At 35.9% G+C, this 20,056-nt stretch overlaps 1 protein-coding gene, 1 non-coding gene and 1 pseudogene across 3 annotated transcripts in view; 2 read left to right on the forward strand and 1 right to left on the reverse strand.

Moving 5' to 3' along the window:
- The window catches only part of ARNT (aryl hydrocarbon receptor nuclear translocator), a 49,588-nt gene extending 32,393 nt beyond the window's left edge, over positions 1 to 17,195 (reverse strand). Inside the window, exon 1 of one of the 2 annotated variants that reach the window (XM_039841531.1) lies at positions 17,037 to 17,195. In XM_039841531.1, the coding sequence (XP_039697465.1) occupies positions 17,037 to 17,061 (25 nt within the window). In that variant the 5' untranslated portion in view covers positions 17,062 to 17,195. The remainder of the gene's footprint in view (positions 1 to 17,036) is intronic. The other variant, XM_039841530.1, reaches the window with a different exon arrangement.
- LOC120585215 (40S ribosomal protein S12-like) lies at positions 6,504 to 6,887 on the forward strand (annotated as a pseudogene).
- LOC120585308 (5S ribosomal RNA) lies at positions 8,104 to 8,222 on the forward strand. The gene has a single exon (XR_005648298.1). It is a non-coding gene; the product is annotated as a 5S ribosomal RNA (ribosomal RNA).
- Positions 17,196 to 20,056: the final 2,861 nt, after the last annotated feature.

Genomic DNA, 20,056 nt, shown 5'->3' on the forward strand with positions numbered 1-20,056 from the left:
AACATCATTTGCTAAACAGTCCATCCTTTACTCACTAATCTGAACTGACTCCTTTATTATACTTTAAGTGTCTATAGATAATTATCTCTTTCTACACTTGTATTTTGTATTAATATTTTTTCCTGCTCCTATGTCAATATTAAATACTTTAAATACAACAGCTTTACCTAACCTTTTAATTATCAAATAGGAAAGTCCTCTGTTCCCCATTCTTATTAAATGTCATATACTTATTTCTGCTTCCTTGACAACAGAATAAATGTACTTTTCCTTTTCCTTCTGCTGAGTACAACTGAAAGTCCTGGACACTGAAAAGTGAAGAGAAGGCAGACCAGCTAGGGACCACAGGACCTGAGGAATGATATGGTGATGAGTTCCCCTTGGTTTTCTTTTTTACTTCCTATATCCCAGGTATGGGGCTGGAAAAGTCTGCAACTAGGCAACCTGAAGGAGTACAGACAAAAATAGCTCCACCAAAAGCCTGCTCTCTATAGCCAAAGGACCAGGAAAAGGGGTCGCTTACCAAGACAGAACATTCTTAAACAACAACTACTACCCCAGCCAAACACTCCACTTACACCCTGCCAGCAAAGGCTGAGTTGGGAGGCAAACCATAAATACTTGTGAGGTTGTAATAAGGTACCCTGAAACCCCTCCAGGGATGGTGTCAGAGGCCAAGTAGGGTCTTGGAACTTTCATTTCCCTGGGTCAGAAATGCAGACCTGTCCCACAAAATAGTAGAGACCACATAAGGAGATGTAACTCCCAATCTCATCCAGCAGTAGCAAGTAGCCTCCACCTCATGTGTCAACAGACGCTGAGTGGGGAACCTGGAATTCTACCTCCACCTAGCAATAACAAGGCAGCACTACTCCCCACCCAAAGTGGTATCAGTGAAAGCCAGCTAAAACAGGTTTAAATAAGATCCAATAACACATAACATTAACACAAAAATGTCCAGGCTTCAATTTTTAAAATATCACTTATCATACCAAGAACCAGGAAGATCTCAAATTGAATTAAAAAAATAACAGCCAGCACATGCCAACAACAATGTAACACAGATATTAGAATCATCCGACGAAGATTCAAAGAGCAGCCATGATAACAATGCTTCAACAAGCACTTACTAACGCAGTTGAAACAAATGAAAAAATAGCCTCAGCAAAGAAATAATCCCAACAAAGAAATAGGAGATATAAAGATGAATCAAAGAGAAATTTTAAAACTGCAAAGTAACAGAAGTAAACAGTTAAGTGGATGGACTCAACAGGGGAATTGAAGGAACGAAGGAAACAGTCACTAAAATGGAAGACAGGAGCCTAGAAATCACCCAATCAGAACAGAGAGCAAAGAGACTGGGGAAGAAAATGAACAGAAAAAAGAATTAACAGGGTCTCAGGGACCTGTGTAACTATAACAGAGGATCTGATTTTTGTATTATTAGAGTCTTGGAAAGAGAGGAGAAAGAAGACAAGGTTGAAAAATAACATCTGAAACTTCCTAAATTTGGCAAGAGATGTAACCTACAGATTCAAGAAGCTGAGTTAACCTCAAAAGGATAAACCTAAAGAAATCCATCCCAACACACGTTACAATTAAACTTCTAAAAACTAAAGACAAAGAAAATTTTTTTAAGCAGTTAGAGAAAACTGAGGCCTTACTTAATGAAGAACAATTCAAATAACAACAGATTTTTCATCAAAAACCATGGAGGCCAAAAGAAAGTGGCATAAAATTTTTTAAGTCCTAAAAGAAAAGAACTGCCAGCCCAGAATCCCACATCCAGTGAAAACATCATTTAGGAATGATGGAGAAATCAACACATCATCAGATGGAAAACCATGAAGAATCTGTCATCAGAACTACCCTAAAAAGAATGGCTGAACAAAGTTCTCTAAACAGAAAAGAAATTACAAAAGAAGGAATTGTGGAACATCAAGGAAAAAAAGAACACGGTATATAAAAAATATGAATAAAACCAATAGGCTTTCCTTCTCCTTTTGAGTTTTCTAAATTTTGTTTGATGGTTGAAGCAAACTTATAATGCTATATACATTCTCTAAATGTATATAGAGAAAATACTTAAGACAATTAAATTACTAAAACTGGTAAAATGTACTAAAACTGGTAAAATGAAAACACCCATAGGCTGGGCCAAGTTATGTGTATATAACGTAATGCCCACTACAGCAATTACAAGAAAAGCTATATAAGGAGATACACTAACAAACATTATAGATCAATCGAAATGGAATTATAAGAATGTTGAAATAATCCACAGGAAGGCAAGAAACAAAAACCAAACAACAGAAAACAAAAAATAAAATGGCAGACTTAAGCCTTAACATACTGACAATTTATTAAATATTTATGGTCTAAATGCCAGTGCACAACAGACAGGCAAATTAAAAAACGACCCAACAAATGCTGTCTACAAGAAACTTGCTTCAAATATAAAAGTAGAGGCAGGCTGAAAGTAAAAGAATGGAAAAAGATATCATGTAAACATTAGTCAAAGGAAAGCAAGAGTGGCTACATTAATACTAATCAGATAAACTTCAGAGACAGAGCAGGACATTCTGTAATAAAGACTTGATTCACCAAAACAATGCCTGGTGTATATACACCAAACAAAAGAGCTGCAAAATACATTAAACAAAACCCAACAACAGAAAAGAGAAAATAATTATAGTTGGAGATTTCAACACCCCCTCTCAAAAATGACAGAACAATTAGAGAAAAAATCAGCGAAAATGTAGATCTCAACAACACTATCAACCAAGAGGGTCTAATTAACATTTATAAAAACACTCCACCCAGCAACAACAGATACACATTCAAGTGTCCCCAAAATATATACCAAGATAGACCATATCCTAAGCCATTAAACAAACCTCAACACATTTGGAAGAACTGAAATCATAAATTGCATTCTCCAACCACAATGGAATCACACTAGACATCAGTAACAGAAAGATAAAAAGAAAATCTCCATATACTTGGACACTATAAACAACACACTTCTAAATAATCAATGAATCAAAGAGGGAGTCTGAGAGGAAATAAAAACACACTGAACTAAAATGCAAAGGAAAATACAAGTTAGCAAAATTTGTGGGACTCAGTAAAACCTACACTCAGAAGAAATTTCATAGCACTAAAATTCTTACACTGGAAGGGAGGAAAAGTCAAATTGATCATCTAAGCTTCCACTTCAAGGACCTAGAAAAAGAACAAAATAAACCCAAAGCAAGCAAAAGAAAGGAAATAATAAAGAACATAAATCAATGAATTTGAAAACAGAAAAACAATAAAGAAAATAAATTTTAAAAAGACTTGGCTCTCCAAATAGATCAATAAAACTGACAAACTTCTAGCAAGAAAGCAAAAAAGAAAAGCCGTAAACTACCAATATCAGGAACAAAAACAGGGATATCACAAACTCTGAAGTAATCAAAGAGAAAACTGAGAATACTAAGAATAACTTACACACATAAATTTCACGACTTAGACAAAATGAACCAATTCCTTGAAAAAAATACAAACTAAAACAATTGACCCAATACAAAATAACTTGAAGAGTCCCATAACTATTCAGAAACTGAATTCGTAATTTAAAACTCTCAAAAAAGAAAGCTCCAGGTCCAGATGAATTCACTGGAGAATTCTACTAACCATTTAAATAATTAACACCAATTCTACACAATCTCCTCCAGAAACCAGTTAAAGAAGGGGACACTTACCATTTCACCTTATGAAGCTAGTATTACCCTGATACCAAATCCAGACAGACAGTACAAAAAAAAAAAACAACAACATAAAAAACTGCAGATCAACATTCCTCATGACAACAGATACAAAAATTTTTAAGAAAACATTAACAAATAGAACTTGGCAATATGCAAAAGAATTCTACAATATAACCAAGTATGATTTATTCTACGGAAGCAAACTGGATCAATATTTAAAAATCAACACAATTCACCATATTAACAGGTTAAAGAAATAAAATAACAATCCTATCAACCTACGCACAAAAAGTTTTTGAAAAAATTCAACACTCATTTCTGATAAAAACTCAGAAAAACAGGAATAGAGGGAAATGTCCTCAACTTGATAAAAGAATCTACCAAAACCTACATCTAATATACTTAATGGTGAAAGACAATGCTTTCTCCCTAAAATTGGAAACTAGGCAAGAATGTTCACTCTCATTATTTACATAAACATAGTATGAGAAGTTATAGCCAGTGCAAAAATGCAAGAAAAGGCATACAACTCAAAAGGGAAGAAATAAAACTGTCTCCATTTGCAGATGACGAGTGTCTTCAGAGAAAATCCTAAGGAATCTACCCAAAAAAAACTTAGAATTCGGCAAAGTTGCAGGATACAACATGCACAAAAATCAATTTTTTCTACATACTAGCAATTAATACGCAGACATCAAAATTAAAATACAAAGCCATTTATAATCTTTAAAACAAAAACAATATTTAAGTGTTGATCTAACAAACACACAGAATTATGCTGAAAACTACACAACACTGATGAAAGAAAAGAAGATCTAAATAAATGGAGAGACATACCATGTTCATGAATTGGAACTATATGTTTACTCAGCATAGTAAAGATGTCAATTCTCTTCAAACTGATATATAGGTTTAACGCAATTCTTATCAAAATTCTACCAATATGTTTTTGTAGATATAAATAAAGTATTCCAAAATTTATACGGAAAGGTAAAAGAACTATAATAGCTAAAACAATTTTCACCAAAAAAAGTGGGAGGAATCAGTCTACCCAATTTCAAGATTGTACAGCTACAGTAATCAAGACTGTGTAGTCTTGGCAGAGACAGACACATAGATCATTGGAACCCAGAAATAAAGCCACACAAATATGCCCAAATGATTTCTGACAAAAGTCCAAAAGCAATTCAATGGAGGAAAGATAGCCTTTTCAACAAAAGGTACTAAAGCAACTGGATATCTGTAGGTGAAAACTAAACTCAACCTAAACTTCACTCCTTATACAGAAAGTAATCAAAATGAATCATGAACTTAAATGTAAAATATAAAACCATGTAACTTTTGAGAGAAAAATAGGAATTTTTCAGAATCTAGGGCTAGGCAGAGTTCTTAGACTTGGCACCAAAAGCATGATCCATGAAAGGAAAAACTGAAAAACTGGACCATTAAAATGAAAAACTTTTGTTCTATGAAAGACTGTCAGAGGATGAAAAGACAAGTTACAGATGGGAGAAAACATTGCAACAATAGCAAAAAGACTTGTATCTAGAATATAAAAAGAACTCTCAAAACTCAACAGTAAAAAAAAGCAAACAGTATGATTAGAACATGGGCAAAAGACATGAAGAGACATTCACCAAAGAAGGTAAATGAATGATAAATAAGCACATGAAAAGATGTTCAACATCATTAGCCATGAGGGAAATGCAAATTAAAACCACAATGAGATGCACTACATACCTATCAGAATAACTAAAATTAAAAATAATAAAAATACCAAATGTAGGAAATGACACTGAGAAAGTAGATGACATATATTGCTGGTAAGAATGTTATAGTACATACAGCCACTCCAGAAAATAGTTAGAAGTGTCTTTAAAAATGTAACTGACACATGACCCAGCACTACACGTATGGCTATTTAATCTCAGAAAAATGTTTACACAAAAATTCAACAATTGTAATGGGTTGAATAATGTAAAAATGCATGTCCAGACAGAACTTCAGAATGTGACCTTATTTGGAAATGAGGGTCTCTGAAGATATAATTGAGGTCACACTGGATTAGGGTGGGCTCTAAATACAATGACTGCTGTCTTTACAACAGCAAAGAGAGAGACATTTGGATACAGAGACAGAGACTGGAGTGATGCGTCTACCTGCTAGAAAAGATGGTGAGATTTCTCCCTCGGAGCCTCGAGAAAGAACCAAACCTGCCAACATCTTTATTTCGGATTTGAGCCTCCAAAACTGTGGGAGAATAAATTTCTTTTGTTTTAAGCCCTCCAGTTGGTGGTAATTTGTCACAGCAGGCCTGGGAAACTAATGCAGTAATGATATATGACACTCAATACACTCTGGGTTTGATTTGCTAAAATTAGCTCCTTTTAAATGGAAGAGGAACTTAGTGTGATGTTAAGGTAGCATAGTTAAGGAGTATTCTTAGTGCACTAAACTCATGTACCCTCTATTAAAATCACAAGTTAACAGAAATTACAGAAAAATCATAAACAACATATTTTAGTCGGTCAATATAGTCTCCCAGATTTACAGAAAAGCTACTCCTAAGTTTAACTACCTTTTCTGAAATTGGAGAAATAATATAAAACTAAGTCAGTGAAAACATGACTGCGGAAAACAGGAGCGATCCAGGAAGCACTGAAAGCTGAACAGAGCGCTCTCGCCTGGCAGCTGCGGAGAAGCGCAGAGGGGAGGCTTGGGCGCACTGGGCTCCACCCGGAACCCACTGCCATGGCCGAGGGAGGCATTGCCGCTGGAGGCGTCATGGATGTGAACACTGCTCTACAAGGGGTGTTGAAGACGGCCCTCATCCACGAGGGCTAAGTTCGCGAAGCTGCCAAAGCCTCAGACAAGCGCCAAGCCCATCTCTGTGTGCTTGCATCCCTCTGAGATGAGCCTGTGGATGTCCAGTTGGTGGAGGCTTATGGTGCTGAACACGAATCGACCTAATTAAGGTTGATGACAAGAAACGAGGGGACTGGGTAGGCCCCTGTAAAACTGACAGAAAGGGAAACCACCGGCATGCACCTGGTTGCAGTTGTGTGGTGGTTAAGGACTATGGCGAAGAGTCTGGCCAAGGATGTCATCCAGCAGTATTTCAAATGCAAGAAATGAACAAATAAACTTGGTTGTCGTTTTTTTTTAGTTGAATAAATAATAAAATGTTTAAAAAATGTTGGTAATAATAATTCATCATATTGGTAACTTGTCTAAAATATGAACCACTTTGGATATGTTTTCTAATGTTTTATTATTCCTAAAATCAATCTCCAAATTATATTTATAATAAACTTCACCTAACCTCAAAACATAAAACTTCTTTTATGCATGTCTTTTATTATAAGCCCAAACATCTATAACTGCCTTTAATACTGGATAAACAGAGTCCTCAAACCACCATTAAAATGATGATGCCTCACAAAGTTACAGTAATCAAAATAGTATGGTACTGGCATAAAGACAGACATATAGAACAATGGAACAGAATAGAGAATCCAGAAATGAACCCTCACGCATAAGGCCAAATGATTCTCAACAAGGGTGCCAAGGCTTTCAAATGGGAAAGGACAGTCTTTTGTGAAAAATAAATACCCCCATGCAAAAAAAATAAAGTTGTAACCTTCCTGGATCTATCAAAAGCATAAGCAATAAAAGTGAAAAATGGATAAATTGGACTTCATTAAAATTTGAAACTTCTGTGCATCAATACTATCAACAAAGGAAAACGGCAAACCCATGAAACAAAAGAAACTATTTGAGAATCATATCTAATATGAGATTAATATCCAAAATATATAAAGAACTACAACTCAACAACAACAAAAAAAACACAACCTGATTAAAAAATGGGCAAAGGACTTGAACAGACCTTTCTCCAAAGATACACAAATGGCCAACGAACATATGAAAAGATGCTCAACATCGCTAATCATTAGAGAAATGCAAAACAAAACTACGAGATATCACCTCACACCCATTAGGATGCTCACCATTAAAAAAGAAAGAAAGAAAGAACAATAAATATTAGCGAAGATGTGAGGGAGCTGGAATGCTTGTGCACTGTTGGTAGGAACGTAAAATGGTGCAGCCACTATGGAAAACAGTGTAGAGATTCTTCAAAAAACTTGAAACAGAATTACTCTATGATCCAGGATTCCACTTCTGGGTATATACACAAAAGAACTGAAAGCAGGATCTCAAAGAGATGCTTGTACAACACCCATGTTCATAGCAACATTATTCACAATAGCCAAGGAGGAAACGACCCAAGTGTCTATTGAGATGAATGGATAAAAAAGTATGGCATATACCACCTTTAAAATGCAGCAGAGTCTACGGCCATGCTACCCTGAACAAGCCCGATCCCATCTGATCTTGGAAGCTAAGCAGGGTCGGGCCTGGTTAGTACTTGGATGGGAGACCACCTAGGAAGACCAGGTTCTGTAGGCGTAAAAAATAAAAAATAAAAAGTAAATAAATAAAAGGCAGGAGATTCTGCAATATGCTACAACGTGGATGATCTTATAAGATTTTATGCTATGTTAAATAACCCAGTCACAAATGAACAGATACTCTATGATTTCATTTATGTAAGGTAAGCGTAGAATGGGATGGAGGAAGGGGGAAGCTATTGTTTAATGGGGAGTTTGTTTTGTAAATGAAAAAAATTCTGGAGGTGGATGGTACACAACAATGTGAATATACTCTGTCAATGAACTGTACACTTAAAAATTGCTGAAATGGCAATTTTTGTGTTATATGTATTTTGCCATAAAAAAATTTAAGACAAAAAAAAAAATCTGAGGTAGATCTATATCATTGAATTGGAAATTTATCTACCATATAAGATTATGGAAAAATAAGTATATATAATATAATCCTTTTAAAGTTCAAATGCTTAACAAAAGCCTGGAAGAACTCATTTAATATTTATTGCATGCCTACTATATGCCAAGTACTGTTGAAGGCCGTAGAGATAAAGCAAATCTTAACCCTTATGAATTTTATATGTTAGTGGGAGAGATAAATAAGAAATAATTAAAATCTAAATTGGGTTGACAACATGAAACTGACATTCTATAGGTAAAAATTAAATATTGGTAATTTCATATGGTTCAACCTACTAACATGTTATATAGTGATAAATGTGAAGAAAAATAAACTAGAAGTTAAAGCCGAAGCATATAAAAGTTCACAGGTAGAAGAGTAGCAATTTTAGATAGGGAGGGAAGATCTCACTGAAAAAGTAATGTTCAAGGAAAGATCAAAAGGAGGTAAGGGAATTAACCATGCAAGTATTTGGGGGAAATGCATTCTACAAAGACTGAAAAGGCCCAGACATGAGAGCATGCTTGTTAAGTCTAGAAATAGTATGGATGACATCATGGCTAGAATGGAGTGAGCAAATGTTATACAATACACTATTAACAGTAGTTATCTCTGAGATGGCATTTTGAGACTTCTACATTTTCATAGATATCCATACTGCATTAAGCATATATTACATTTATAACCAGAAAATGTATGATCCCAATTATTAAAAAGAAAATGTATGTGTGTATGCCTAAGTGTGTGGCAGATATTGAAAATCTGAGAGAACACAGCTCAAATTCCAAAATTAGATAAATCTGGATTCCAATCCTAGGTAATACCACTCAACACTTGTATGACCTTGGGCAAATTACTTGATCTCCCTGAGTTTATCTGTACAATGTAATAACAGTACCTATCTTTTGGGAAGATTAAATTAGACACTGCGTGTGAAGAGCATTTGGCATCGTGCCTGACACATCATAAGCACTCCTTAAATAGTAATTTTAAAAAAATATATCAAACACCAAAATGTTAAATGATTTTGCCATTAATTTTTTCATTACAAAATATATTAAAACACAATATAGATATACAGAAAATCAAATGTAGAAGTCTCTAAAAATATTCAAATAATACAGAATAAAAATATTCAAAACAATATAAACAAAAGTAAAATCCTCCACACACACACCCCAATCCCATTTTCCCCCTATAGATAACTACTGTTAACATCTAATATGAATCCTTTCAGATCTTTTTCTGTATACATTATAGAGTTTTTGGTAATTTTTACATTAAAATGGGGGGATCATATTTCTTATCTCTTCTGAGCATTTTGTTTTTGCCATGTGATAATATTTCTTAGATGTATCATGTCAATAGCTAGCATATTCTTAATAATTATACAGTACTTCGTAATACTAATATAAATATTTATGAAATTCAAATTACCACTAACATAAATGTTTCAATGAATATCCTTGTGTATATTTTATGCACAGGTGCCAGCAGCATTCCTACACTAACAAATTTCTAAAAATGACTGGCTGGGTCTAAGAGAGCATTACCGTCCAAGAAGGTTATACAATTAAGAGCTTCACCAACATTATCAAATTATCCACACCTCCACCAGCACTGGATTTTGGCAATCCTTCAAATTTTTACTAATTTTCTAGGTATAAAATGATTACCACTGTTGATTTAATGTGTACTTCTGTTATTACTAAGATTGAATATAATTTTGTTATTGCTATTAACTTTTTCTATTCCATTCTGTAAATTTTAAATACTGAATATATGTAACTTTCCTAAGAAAAAGCAAAATTTTTCCATAAAAAATAAAGCTCATATTTTTAGTAATAGGTTTATTTAGGACCTAAGAGTTAGAAGAATTTAGAGAAAAACAGATGGCCCTGAGATGACTTAAATTAAGGTCTGGCATAGTCCCAAGCACAGAAGAAGGTACCCAATAAGAAGGAAAAACCAAAGGAAACAAGACAGGTAGGCAGATAGCCAGTCAGGTAGTTTCAAAAAGGTAGGTCAAACTGGGATTCGAAAAGCGTAAAGGAGGCATTCCACATAGACAAAAGGACATGAGCAAATCCTAAAGGGAGGTATAAAAATAGCTGTAAAGAACTGTAGGGAAACAGGCCTATACAGAGCAACTTCTGAATAAGGATAGTGGATTAAACGTATACATCTTCTTTTACCCTTCCCCGCCCAAAAATTTTATACAGATATAAAACCACATGGATGGGGAAAATGGGAGGAAGAAAAGAGCAATAAATTTTTGGAAACTGGGAACATGGCCTTGAGTAGACTCACGATAACTGAATCCTAAGCCAGCAAGGAAAAAAGCAGAAAACCAACCCAATTTACATGATGGAATCCCACAAAGTTTCAAGAACTCGTGATTCCAGGTGTGTGTGTGTGTGTGGCGGGGGGAGGGGAGGGAAGGCGAGAATGAAAGCTAAAATAAAAAGGATTGTTTCAACATCTGTTTGAGCAGTGGTCAGATTCTCAGATCCTCTCCCTGGTTCCTTCTAGCAGAGAAATTGCCCCTCCTCCACCCTATCGAAAGACTGGTTTATTCTCCAGAGCGTGTAAACCAGAGATCCTCCAGTCTGGAAAACACCAGGCAAAGCTGAAAGTGAGGGTACCATATTGAAAACTGGGAAACTAACAGAAATGTATGCAAAATGGGTGCTTCACTTTTCTCCTATTGGACTGCCTCTTCCCTGTATTCCATTTTTCTTCTTTCTTGGTTTACTCTCTCTTACTGGTAAAGCACATCCTTTGGTAAGTTCCCAAGAAAGAGTGTAAGGGAGACCTTGGAGGTATAAAAATATCTTTCCTCTACTTTGCCTGATAGTTTGCCTAGGTATGGAATTCCAAGTTGGAAATTATTTTGCCTCAGAATATTAAGGTATTGCTTCATTGTCTTCTACCTTCCAGTGTGACTACTGAGAAGCAAGACAAATCTGATTCCTGATTCTTTTGAACTGACTGATTTTTTTTGGTCAGTTCTCTCTGGAGTTGGTAGGATACTCTTTGAATCCAATGCTGAAATCTCATTATAATGTGCCTTGATGTGGCTGTGTTTTCACTCACTGGTCTGGTCCTTTCAATTTGAAAACTCATGTCTTTAACTTTGGAACATTTTATTTAAACAAAAAATTTGGTTAAAAGATATAAAAATGGTTGTCACTGGAAAGAAAGGACTGAGAGAAGGGAGTAGAGGACTGCTATTTTTGTAACAAATCATGTAAATTTAAGTCATTAAATATGTACATAGATAATTTTGATTGAAATAACTTTAAACATCATCAAGCATACCAATATTCGCATCATAGGAATACCAAAGAAGAGAGAACAAGGAATTGAAAATCTATTTGAAGAAATAATGACAGAAAGTTTCCCTAACCTAGCTAAGGAAATCGATATACAAATCCAGGAAGTGCAAAGAGTCCCAAACAAGATGAACCCAAAGAGGTTCATCACCATTATTAAAATGCCGAAGGTTAAAGACAGAGAATCTTAAAAGCGGCAAGAGAAAAGCACCTAGTTACCTACAAGGGAGCTCCCATAAGATTGTCGGTTGATTTCCCAGCAGACTTTGCAGGCCAGAAAGGGATTGGCAAGAATATTCAAAGTGATGAAAAGCAAGAATCTAAACCAAGATTACTCTACCCAGTAAAGCTATCATCGAGAATCAAAGTACGGACAAGAAAAAGCTAGAGGAGTTCTTCACCACCAAATCAGTAGTACAAGAAATGTTAGAGAGACTTAAGAAAAAAAAAAAGATCAAAAATATGAATAATAAAATGGCAACGGCTACATATCTATCAATAATTACTTTAAACGTAAATGGATTAAATGCTCCAATCCAAAGAGTGGATGAATACCTAAGAAAACAAGACCCTTTCACATGCTGCCTACAAGAGGCTCACTTCAGATCTAAAGACACAGACTGAAAGTAAAGGGATGGAAAAAGATATTTCATGAAAATGGAAACAAAGAAGATTAGATAGCAATACTTATGCCAGACAAAACAGACTTTAAAATAAAGCCTATAACAAGAGAGAAAGAAGGACCCAGTAATGCCACTTCTGGGTATTTATCTGAAGAAACCCAAAACACTACTTCGAAGGGATACGTGAATCCATTATGTTCATTGCTGCACTATTTACAGTAGCCAAGGTATGAAGGTAACCTGGATGTCTACCAATGGATGAATGGATAAAGAGGTGGTACATATATACAATGGAATATTACTCAGCCATAAAAAAAGGAATGAAAGCTTATCATCTGCAACAATACCCTCTAGGATGGACCTAAAGGGTATTGTGCTGAGTGGAATAAGTCAGAGAAAGACAAATGCCATATGACTTCACTTACTAACTAACTAAGCAGAAACAAATGCATAGATACAGAGAACATTTTGATGGTTGCCAGATGGGAGGGGGATTAGGGACATGGGTGAAAAAGAGGAAAGATTAAGAAGTACAAATCTGTAGTTATAAAACAGTAATGGAGATGTAAAGTATAATGTTAAGGAATATAGTCAATAATATTGTAATAACTACGTATGGTGTCAGATGGGTATTAGATTTAGGGGAGGTGACCACTTCATAAGTTATATAAATGTCTAATCACCACGTTGTACACCTGACACGAATATAATATTATATGTCAATTGGAATTAAAAAGTAAAATTATTTTCTAAAATAACTTTAAACATGTTTAAATGTTTAAACATATCTATTTTAAATATATATTTTACATGGTTTAAATGTTCTATGTTTTCATATCTTTATATATTTCAAAACATATACTTTTTAGTCAAAAAAAGATGTAATAATCATATAGATACATAAAAAAAATCTGTACACTTCTAGTTGCTTAGCCTGAGGAACTGGAAAAACTGTGAAAGTCATGAAAGATACAGAAAAGTTAAAAAGGACAACAGATTTGAAGGAAATACTGGTGAGTATATATATAAACAACATGTTAAAGATTATTCAACTAGAGATGTCTTTTAAATAGATAAAAATATAGAAAAGAAACTTAATTCTAATTTTACTAGTTTTGAAATTAAATACCCCCAAGATGTCATGGTCTCAGTAAAATCAAGAAAAAAGGGTCTAGTGTCTTTGAGTGTTGCAATTCAGTGTTGCAATTTTTGAAATTCAACCACCACTTGGCACTGTGGAAATCCCTGTTGCTATTGCCTTAGAAGAAAGTCATCATCCATAGGAGAGAACTACAAAAAAACTTTGACAAAATGACCATAAAACGACCTATTAATCTCATGTTAGTGAATTGTTTGAGAAAAAGGGTAGGGCTGAAATGCCAAATAACTAAGCCGAGAGGCCACTATATCAAAAAACCAAGAAAACTAGCTTTCCAAGAAAGCAGAAGTATCTTCTTCTTAATTTCTAAGAAAACAGGGAAGGTTCAGGTTGGTATCTCAAATCTAATAACAGCATAAAAATCATGCAGATTAAGGTTCTTTTTCAAAAACGTTAATTTTATTTCAAATGCTGAATTAGTAAAATAGAAACACTTTTTTAAAAGGTTTTTACAATGGGAAATAATTTTAAAAGTATCTTTGCATCTTAATTTTATGCTACATAAATTCCTATTTCCCTGTATCTGAAAAAGGGAAATAAAGGTAACACGTAAGAATTTTGTTAATTAATGCTTTTAAAACTATAATTTACATAGGTAAAAATTATATGAAAAAAAAATTTTTCCTAAATGTCTGCCTTACAAACCCAAACAATGTTGCTTCATTTGCCTTCACCATATCCTCCAACCACAATAAATGGCACCTAATAGCACAAAAAGAGGTCTCTACTAATGAGAATAACAGAATGAAGGGAGGAAAAACTTACACTCCCACACACTCATTCCCGGTTCTCTAGTTTGAATACTAAATTGTAAATCAAATACCTAATCTCTTCCCTCCCAGCTCCTTAGCCAACGCATTACAAATTACACATGCAATTTAAAAAGTGATCCTCAAAACTGTTAGTATTCCACTGGCAAGAAAGATATGGCCCAAGACTTCATGGACCACCTATCCATCGACTCGTTTGCAGAATCAGTGAAAAGTAATAGAATATGAAGAATTATCAATTCATGCAGGAAAAAAGCCATCATCTCATTAGAACTCTTACTTCAATATAACTCTTAAGAGTATAAACCATATCTTAATCTTTTTTTGATCGAGCATCACGTTTAGACATAGTGAAAATACAAAGGAACCAGGTCCCCTGCAAGACACTAAAGGGCCATCAACAGTCTCTAAATCATACTCTATGTACAATTAAAACAATCAAGCATTTTGTTAACACTACGAATTAATATAAATGAAGCTTAAAGAGTTAAATAATTATTACCAAAACCATTTGCAGACATATGTAAAGATAGAACATGAAATGTAGGGAAACTTAACCACCCACAAAAAAAAAAAAAAAAAAAAAAACAAAGTAAAAATAGGTATGAGGTCTCTAGTCCCTGAATTGGCTCTAAGGAAAGGTCTGACCATACAGCAAAGAATTCTGACCCAAAAACCATTTAACTTTCTTTTTACTGAGCATAGTTCATTTCCACCTTGTGTCCCTTCATTCACATCCTCATTTCCCAAAACGCAACAGGCTACTAGAAGTCCACATCTTCAATCTTTCTTTTAATATAAAGGAGCAAAGGGAAAAATGAAGAAAATACATCTTCTGATTTAATTATATTCTGTTGAACATGTGATCAACAACTTGGAAAAGATAGAAGAATTTTTCAACATCAAAAAAGAAATCTAAAAAGTGCAGAAGCAGGCTGCCAAAGGGCAATCAACAAAATCAACTATTTTATGAGCAAGGATTCCGCACAAATATATGCTATTTTCTGCTTACAGATTTAAACTGATACTTATCAGCTAATGAAAATGTGGTCAAGAGATTGTCATTGTGGTTATTGTTTAAAAAACAAAACACAATAAAACAACCCCGCCCACACTGCTGGAAAAAGCTTCTGACTTATGCACTATTAACTTGTTTACCCGGGCCACCCCTTAATAAAAGAAATGCTCTGCAACTTGACTAGGGGTGTTCTGCAATGTGTTATCAGTTTAAAATCTTGTTTGCTTACTCCCTACTTTACAGATAGGCTATTTTACTACAAGGCTACAATAATAGCATCTTTCCAATTTGACACATCACACAGCACTTCCTACAATGGAATTTGAGCCATTAACTTTATCTCCTTTTCCTCTAAAAAAATTTAAAAGATTTTAAAATGATATTGACATGTGACAAATTAACTTCTTTAAATAGCTGTTCCCAGAAACATGGTAGGAAAAGACAGTAATTTCACGGTGATTCAACTGTAACAGGAAAACGTGGATATTGCAAAATAATACTGACTTTCAGAGACACGAAAAAAATCCAATTTAAATTTTAACGTGGAAACAGCACTACTGTATTTTCAAGAAATTCACTCCCACCTCTTGCTTTTTTTTTTTTTAAGTTATCAAAGACGGTTTCTAGGAAGGGATTTTATTTTGCAGAAGAATGGCCAAGGTCAGCAAAGCTAACTAGGACCCCTAAAATGAAATACTTCCTAGGGAGAAATAACTAATATAGTGGAATTACTCCATCTCTTAGACACGACTGGTTAGATTTTTTTTAATACCCTTTTGAAAAGATGTTCAATTAAAAATGGCATGGAACTGAATATTTCTTACGGAATGGGAAATGCCTCGACTCAACATTCAAGAGTATTTAAACTTGGTGTTCTGGATGCTTGCTTGCTATTGGCAAGATCTGTCCTGAACCTCAAGCATTTAACAAACCTCTGCCCTCGGCAGCTAAAGACAACAGAGGCACCTCGTAATACATAAACGCAAGTTTCAAAGACTAGCCCGGGGGATAGAGAGGTACAGCCTAAAGAAACTGTGAGAATACATTTAAAGATTTTTTTTTATTTAAATTAAAATCTAAAACTTTCAACACTTGGAAGTACCACCTCAACTAGACAGCAACGTGGTCTAGTGTTGATGAATCCAAACTACTTTTAAAGTAAACCGAGTTGCTCTGCCCACAGCTCACTCGCCATCAAGCAGCTCCAGTGGGCAGAGAGTTGAAAGAGGACCGCACCGCGCACCGGAGGCCGGCCGGCCCCGAGCGGGCAGCAGCTCCGAAGGAACTCCCAAGGAACCCTGCTTAAGCGCCCGGCTCCCACCCGCCCGCTCCTTCCCTCCACCTCGGGGCTCCCCAACTCCCCAGGGTTGGGCCCCTCCCCCGGTCACTCCCCTCCCCCACCGCCTCCTCGTCGTCCGCGCGTCCCAGCGCCCTCAGCCCCAACTACGGCCCCTCAGCCCTGGGTCTCCTCAGTTGCCAACCCCTTCAGCCCCTCCTCCTTCAGTGGCGTCCCAGTCCTCCGTCTCCTCACCGGGGTTAGCAGTGGTTGCCGCCATGGCCGTAGGTGCCACCGCCGTCGCACCACCCCCCCAGGGGGAGGAGCCGCCGCCACCGAACCCGGGGGGAGCGGGGGGGAGGGGGAAGGGGAGAGCCACTCCCCAGACTCGGCGCCCTACTACCGCCACCGCTACCGCGGAATCCAAGATGGCGGCCGCAGCAACCCCCACCGTCCCCAGACCCTACGGGGCGAGGCCCCGCCCACAGGGGGGCGGAGTCAGGCCCGCGGCCAGCCTCCTCGGGGAAACTGACCAATGGAAATGCCAAGTCGGCCAGCCACTGAGCCAGCCGGTCCAGTGGAGGAGGGAAGGCGAGAAAGAAGTCAGCTGTCTCCCTAATCCCACCTCCTGGACGTCAGAGGTCAGCGATGAGTGACGTCGGTGAAAAACAATTTTACGGAAAAACTTCGTTTGGTGGTCGGTTTGCCTGGTTGGCCACTCTGCAGACGACTGGTTTTGTGAATCCTCTTTAGATGCTTTAAGGCTTAAACTTCACATGGTGATTCGTGATCCTTTCTATAGTTTTTCCTCTTTTAAGGACCTTTGTCCCTGGTAGAAAAAGTTCAACAACTAATTTTTGACTGTCTGCTATGAAACTAGTAGTCCAAGAGGATCTGGGCACTTAGGCTCCAGTAAGGGAGATACCGACAGCCAAAAACAGGAGGCAACGTATGAAGACGGTATTTTGATTAAGAGTGGGATCAATTCCTGTGGTCAAAGATAGGGATGTAGTGCTGGAGTTTTATTTTCCAATAGGAAGCCTGGAGCACTTCGGGCCAGACACTGTCTTAAGATATGTATTTACTCATTTAATCCTCACAACAACATTTTGAGGTCGTTTCTATTACTATATTTACATATTGTAGATGAAGAAACAGAAGCAAAGAAGTAAAGAAAGGGACACCCAGCTAGTGAGCAGTGGTGTGGGAGACAAACCAAAGACACTCACTCTGAGAACGCGTTCCCCCCATCCCTTGCTTTAGCAGTACACGGTGCTACCTTCTTACATATCTTTCGCAAACGGTTTAATATAGTTTAATTATAATTTTAACAGAAACTTCATTATGCCATTGCACATGTTTGCATTCTTATAGGTTAATCAATGTATCAACGATTACACTGATTCATTTAGTACAGTTATCTCAAAGGTATTTTTACATAATTTGTATATTATTGTTTACATTTGTTAAAATTAAATCTTTGTTGCTATTTTGTTGTGTTGCATTTCAGATTCACTAAAAAGAGAAGTCATCCACTCAAAAGAAGTACATTGAAGCATAAGTAGGGGAAAAAGTAACAAAGTTATGTAATAAAGGTAGCTAGCAGTGCTGATCTAGAATGTGAGTTATTATGTGCCTTTAAATCTGGTAAATTCATCCACGCAACAAAATAAAAATGCAACTAGTAAGTACAACTATGAGTATCTAAAAATTGGTTTTTATTGGGCCAGCAATCTATTTGTCCTTTGCTGGCTACACCTTGACTGTTAGGAAATTTTGTCAAACAGTTACTCGGAAAGACATCAAAGTTTTCAAGTCATTTCTGAACCACAAATGATAACCTTGCTGCCAAATAAAATGGATTTTATTTCCAGAGTAAATGCACAATACTGTTTTCCAATATGACATGGATGAATTTGTGGTTAAAAAAAGATCCAAGTTATATCCCTCATTTAAAAAAGTTGTCGAAAGTCATTTTGTTTCAGAGATGATTGTACAACCAACTACAAAGTTAACAGCAAATGTTTTGCTTGGAGGAAGCATAACAAGATATTGGCAAAAATCTCTAATTAAATATCACACAGAAATAATCATAGTATACAACACGAAAGGGCATTATCAGCCATGTACTTGCTAACAGATGTTTACCTTACAAGTGGATACTGTTGGTGTACGCACTATGAATCATTTCACGGCAAATATAAGGTACATAAAGAAAAATGCCCAGAAACTTCCTATTTGGTTTATCACTTAAAATTCAAGTTACAGAAGAAGACATTTCACTTAGAAAAATTTCATTTTAAAAAGAATTACTTTGTGAGTTTTGAGAAAATGTGAAAAAAGTATCTCGGGATCAAAACCGATGGAGTTGTAACTTTGGGGTGCAGAGAGGACATTATTCCTCCAATAAATAAATGTCAGTCCACTTCCTGTTTTATTCAGAGAACAGTAGGTAGTCAATATTTCTAATGATTCCGATTCAACATAAAACAAGTTAGTACAAACTATAAATATAGTAAGAAAGCAGCCAGTAAACATAATCTTTGAGAAGAAATAAAATTTGATCATGGGTATGTATATATGGGGAAAAAAACAATACATATAGAATTTGATACTATCTGCAGTTTTAAGCATCCACTGGTGGTCTCGGAATGTACCTCCGTAGATAAGGGGGGACTACTGTATTCGGAATTATCTAGTAGCCATCAAAACACTCACTGTGATATCTGACAAACCCATTGTAAATTCAGATTTTCTAATTTTAGTAGAAACACAAATTAGGAAGTCAATTGTGAAGACGGATCTAGTGCCCATGTTTCCAGTTCACCAATATTAAACAGTTACTATTACTACTATGATTTTTAAACTATTACTTAAATGGTAGTTTGCAGATGCTCCAGTTTTAAATGTCTCCACATAGAGTTGCCAGATTTAGCAAATAAAAAGACAGGTTGGGCAGTTGGTTTGAACTTCAGATAAACAACAAATAAATTTTTTGTGTAAGTATGTTCCAAATATTACATAGAACATATTAATACTAAAAAAATAACTTATTATTTTTTTTTAATCTGGAAGTCTTACTCCTGATAGTTAAAATTTAAAGGAACACTGATCCATGTTATTTTGGGGAGGCAAGAGATTGGAAGCCGGAAATCCACTTAGGTAAACAGCTATGCAGAAATCCAGAGGAGAAATTTCAAGGACTTGACATAGGTCAATGAAACTGAAAAGGCAATGATTGCCATGAATAATGTTGTGACAGAGTAATGAACAAG

This window comes from Pteropus medius, unplaced genomic scaffold (assembly GCF_902729225.1).
Source record: "Pteropus medius unplaced genomic scaffold, Ma_sr-lr_union100, whole genome shotgun sequence".
Taxonomy (NCBI): Eukaryota; Metazoa; Chordata; class Mammalia; order Chiroptera; family Pteropodidae; genus Pteropus; species Pteropus medius.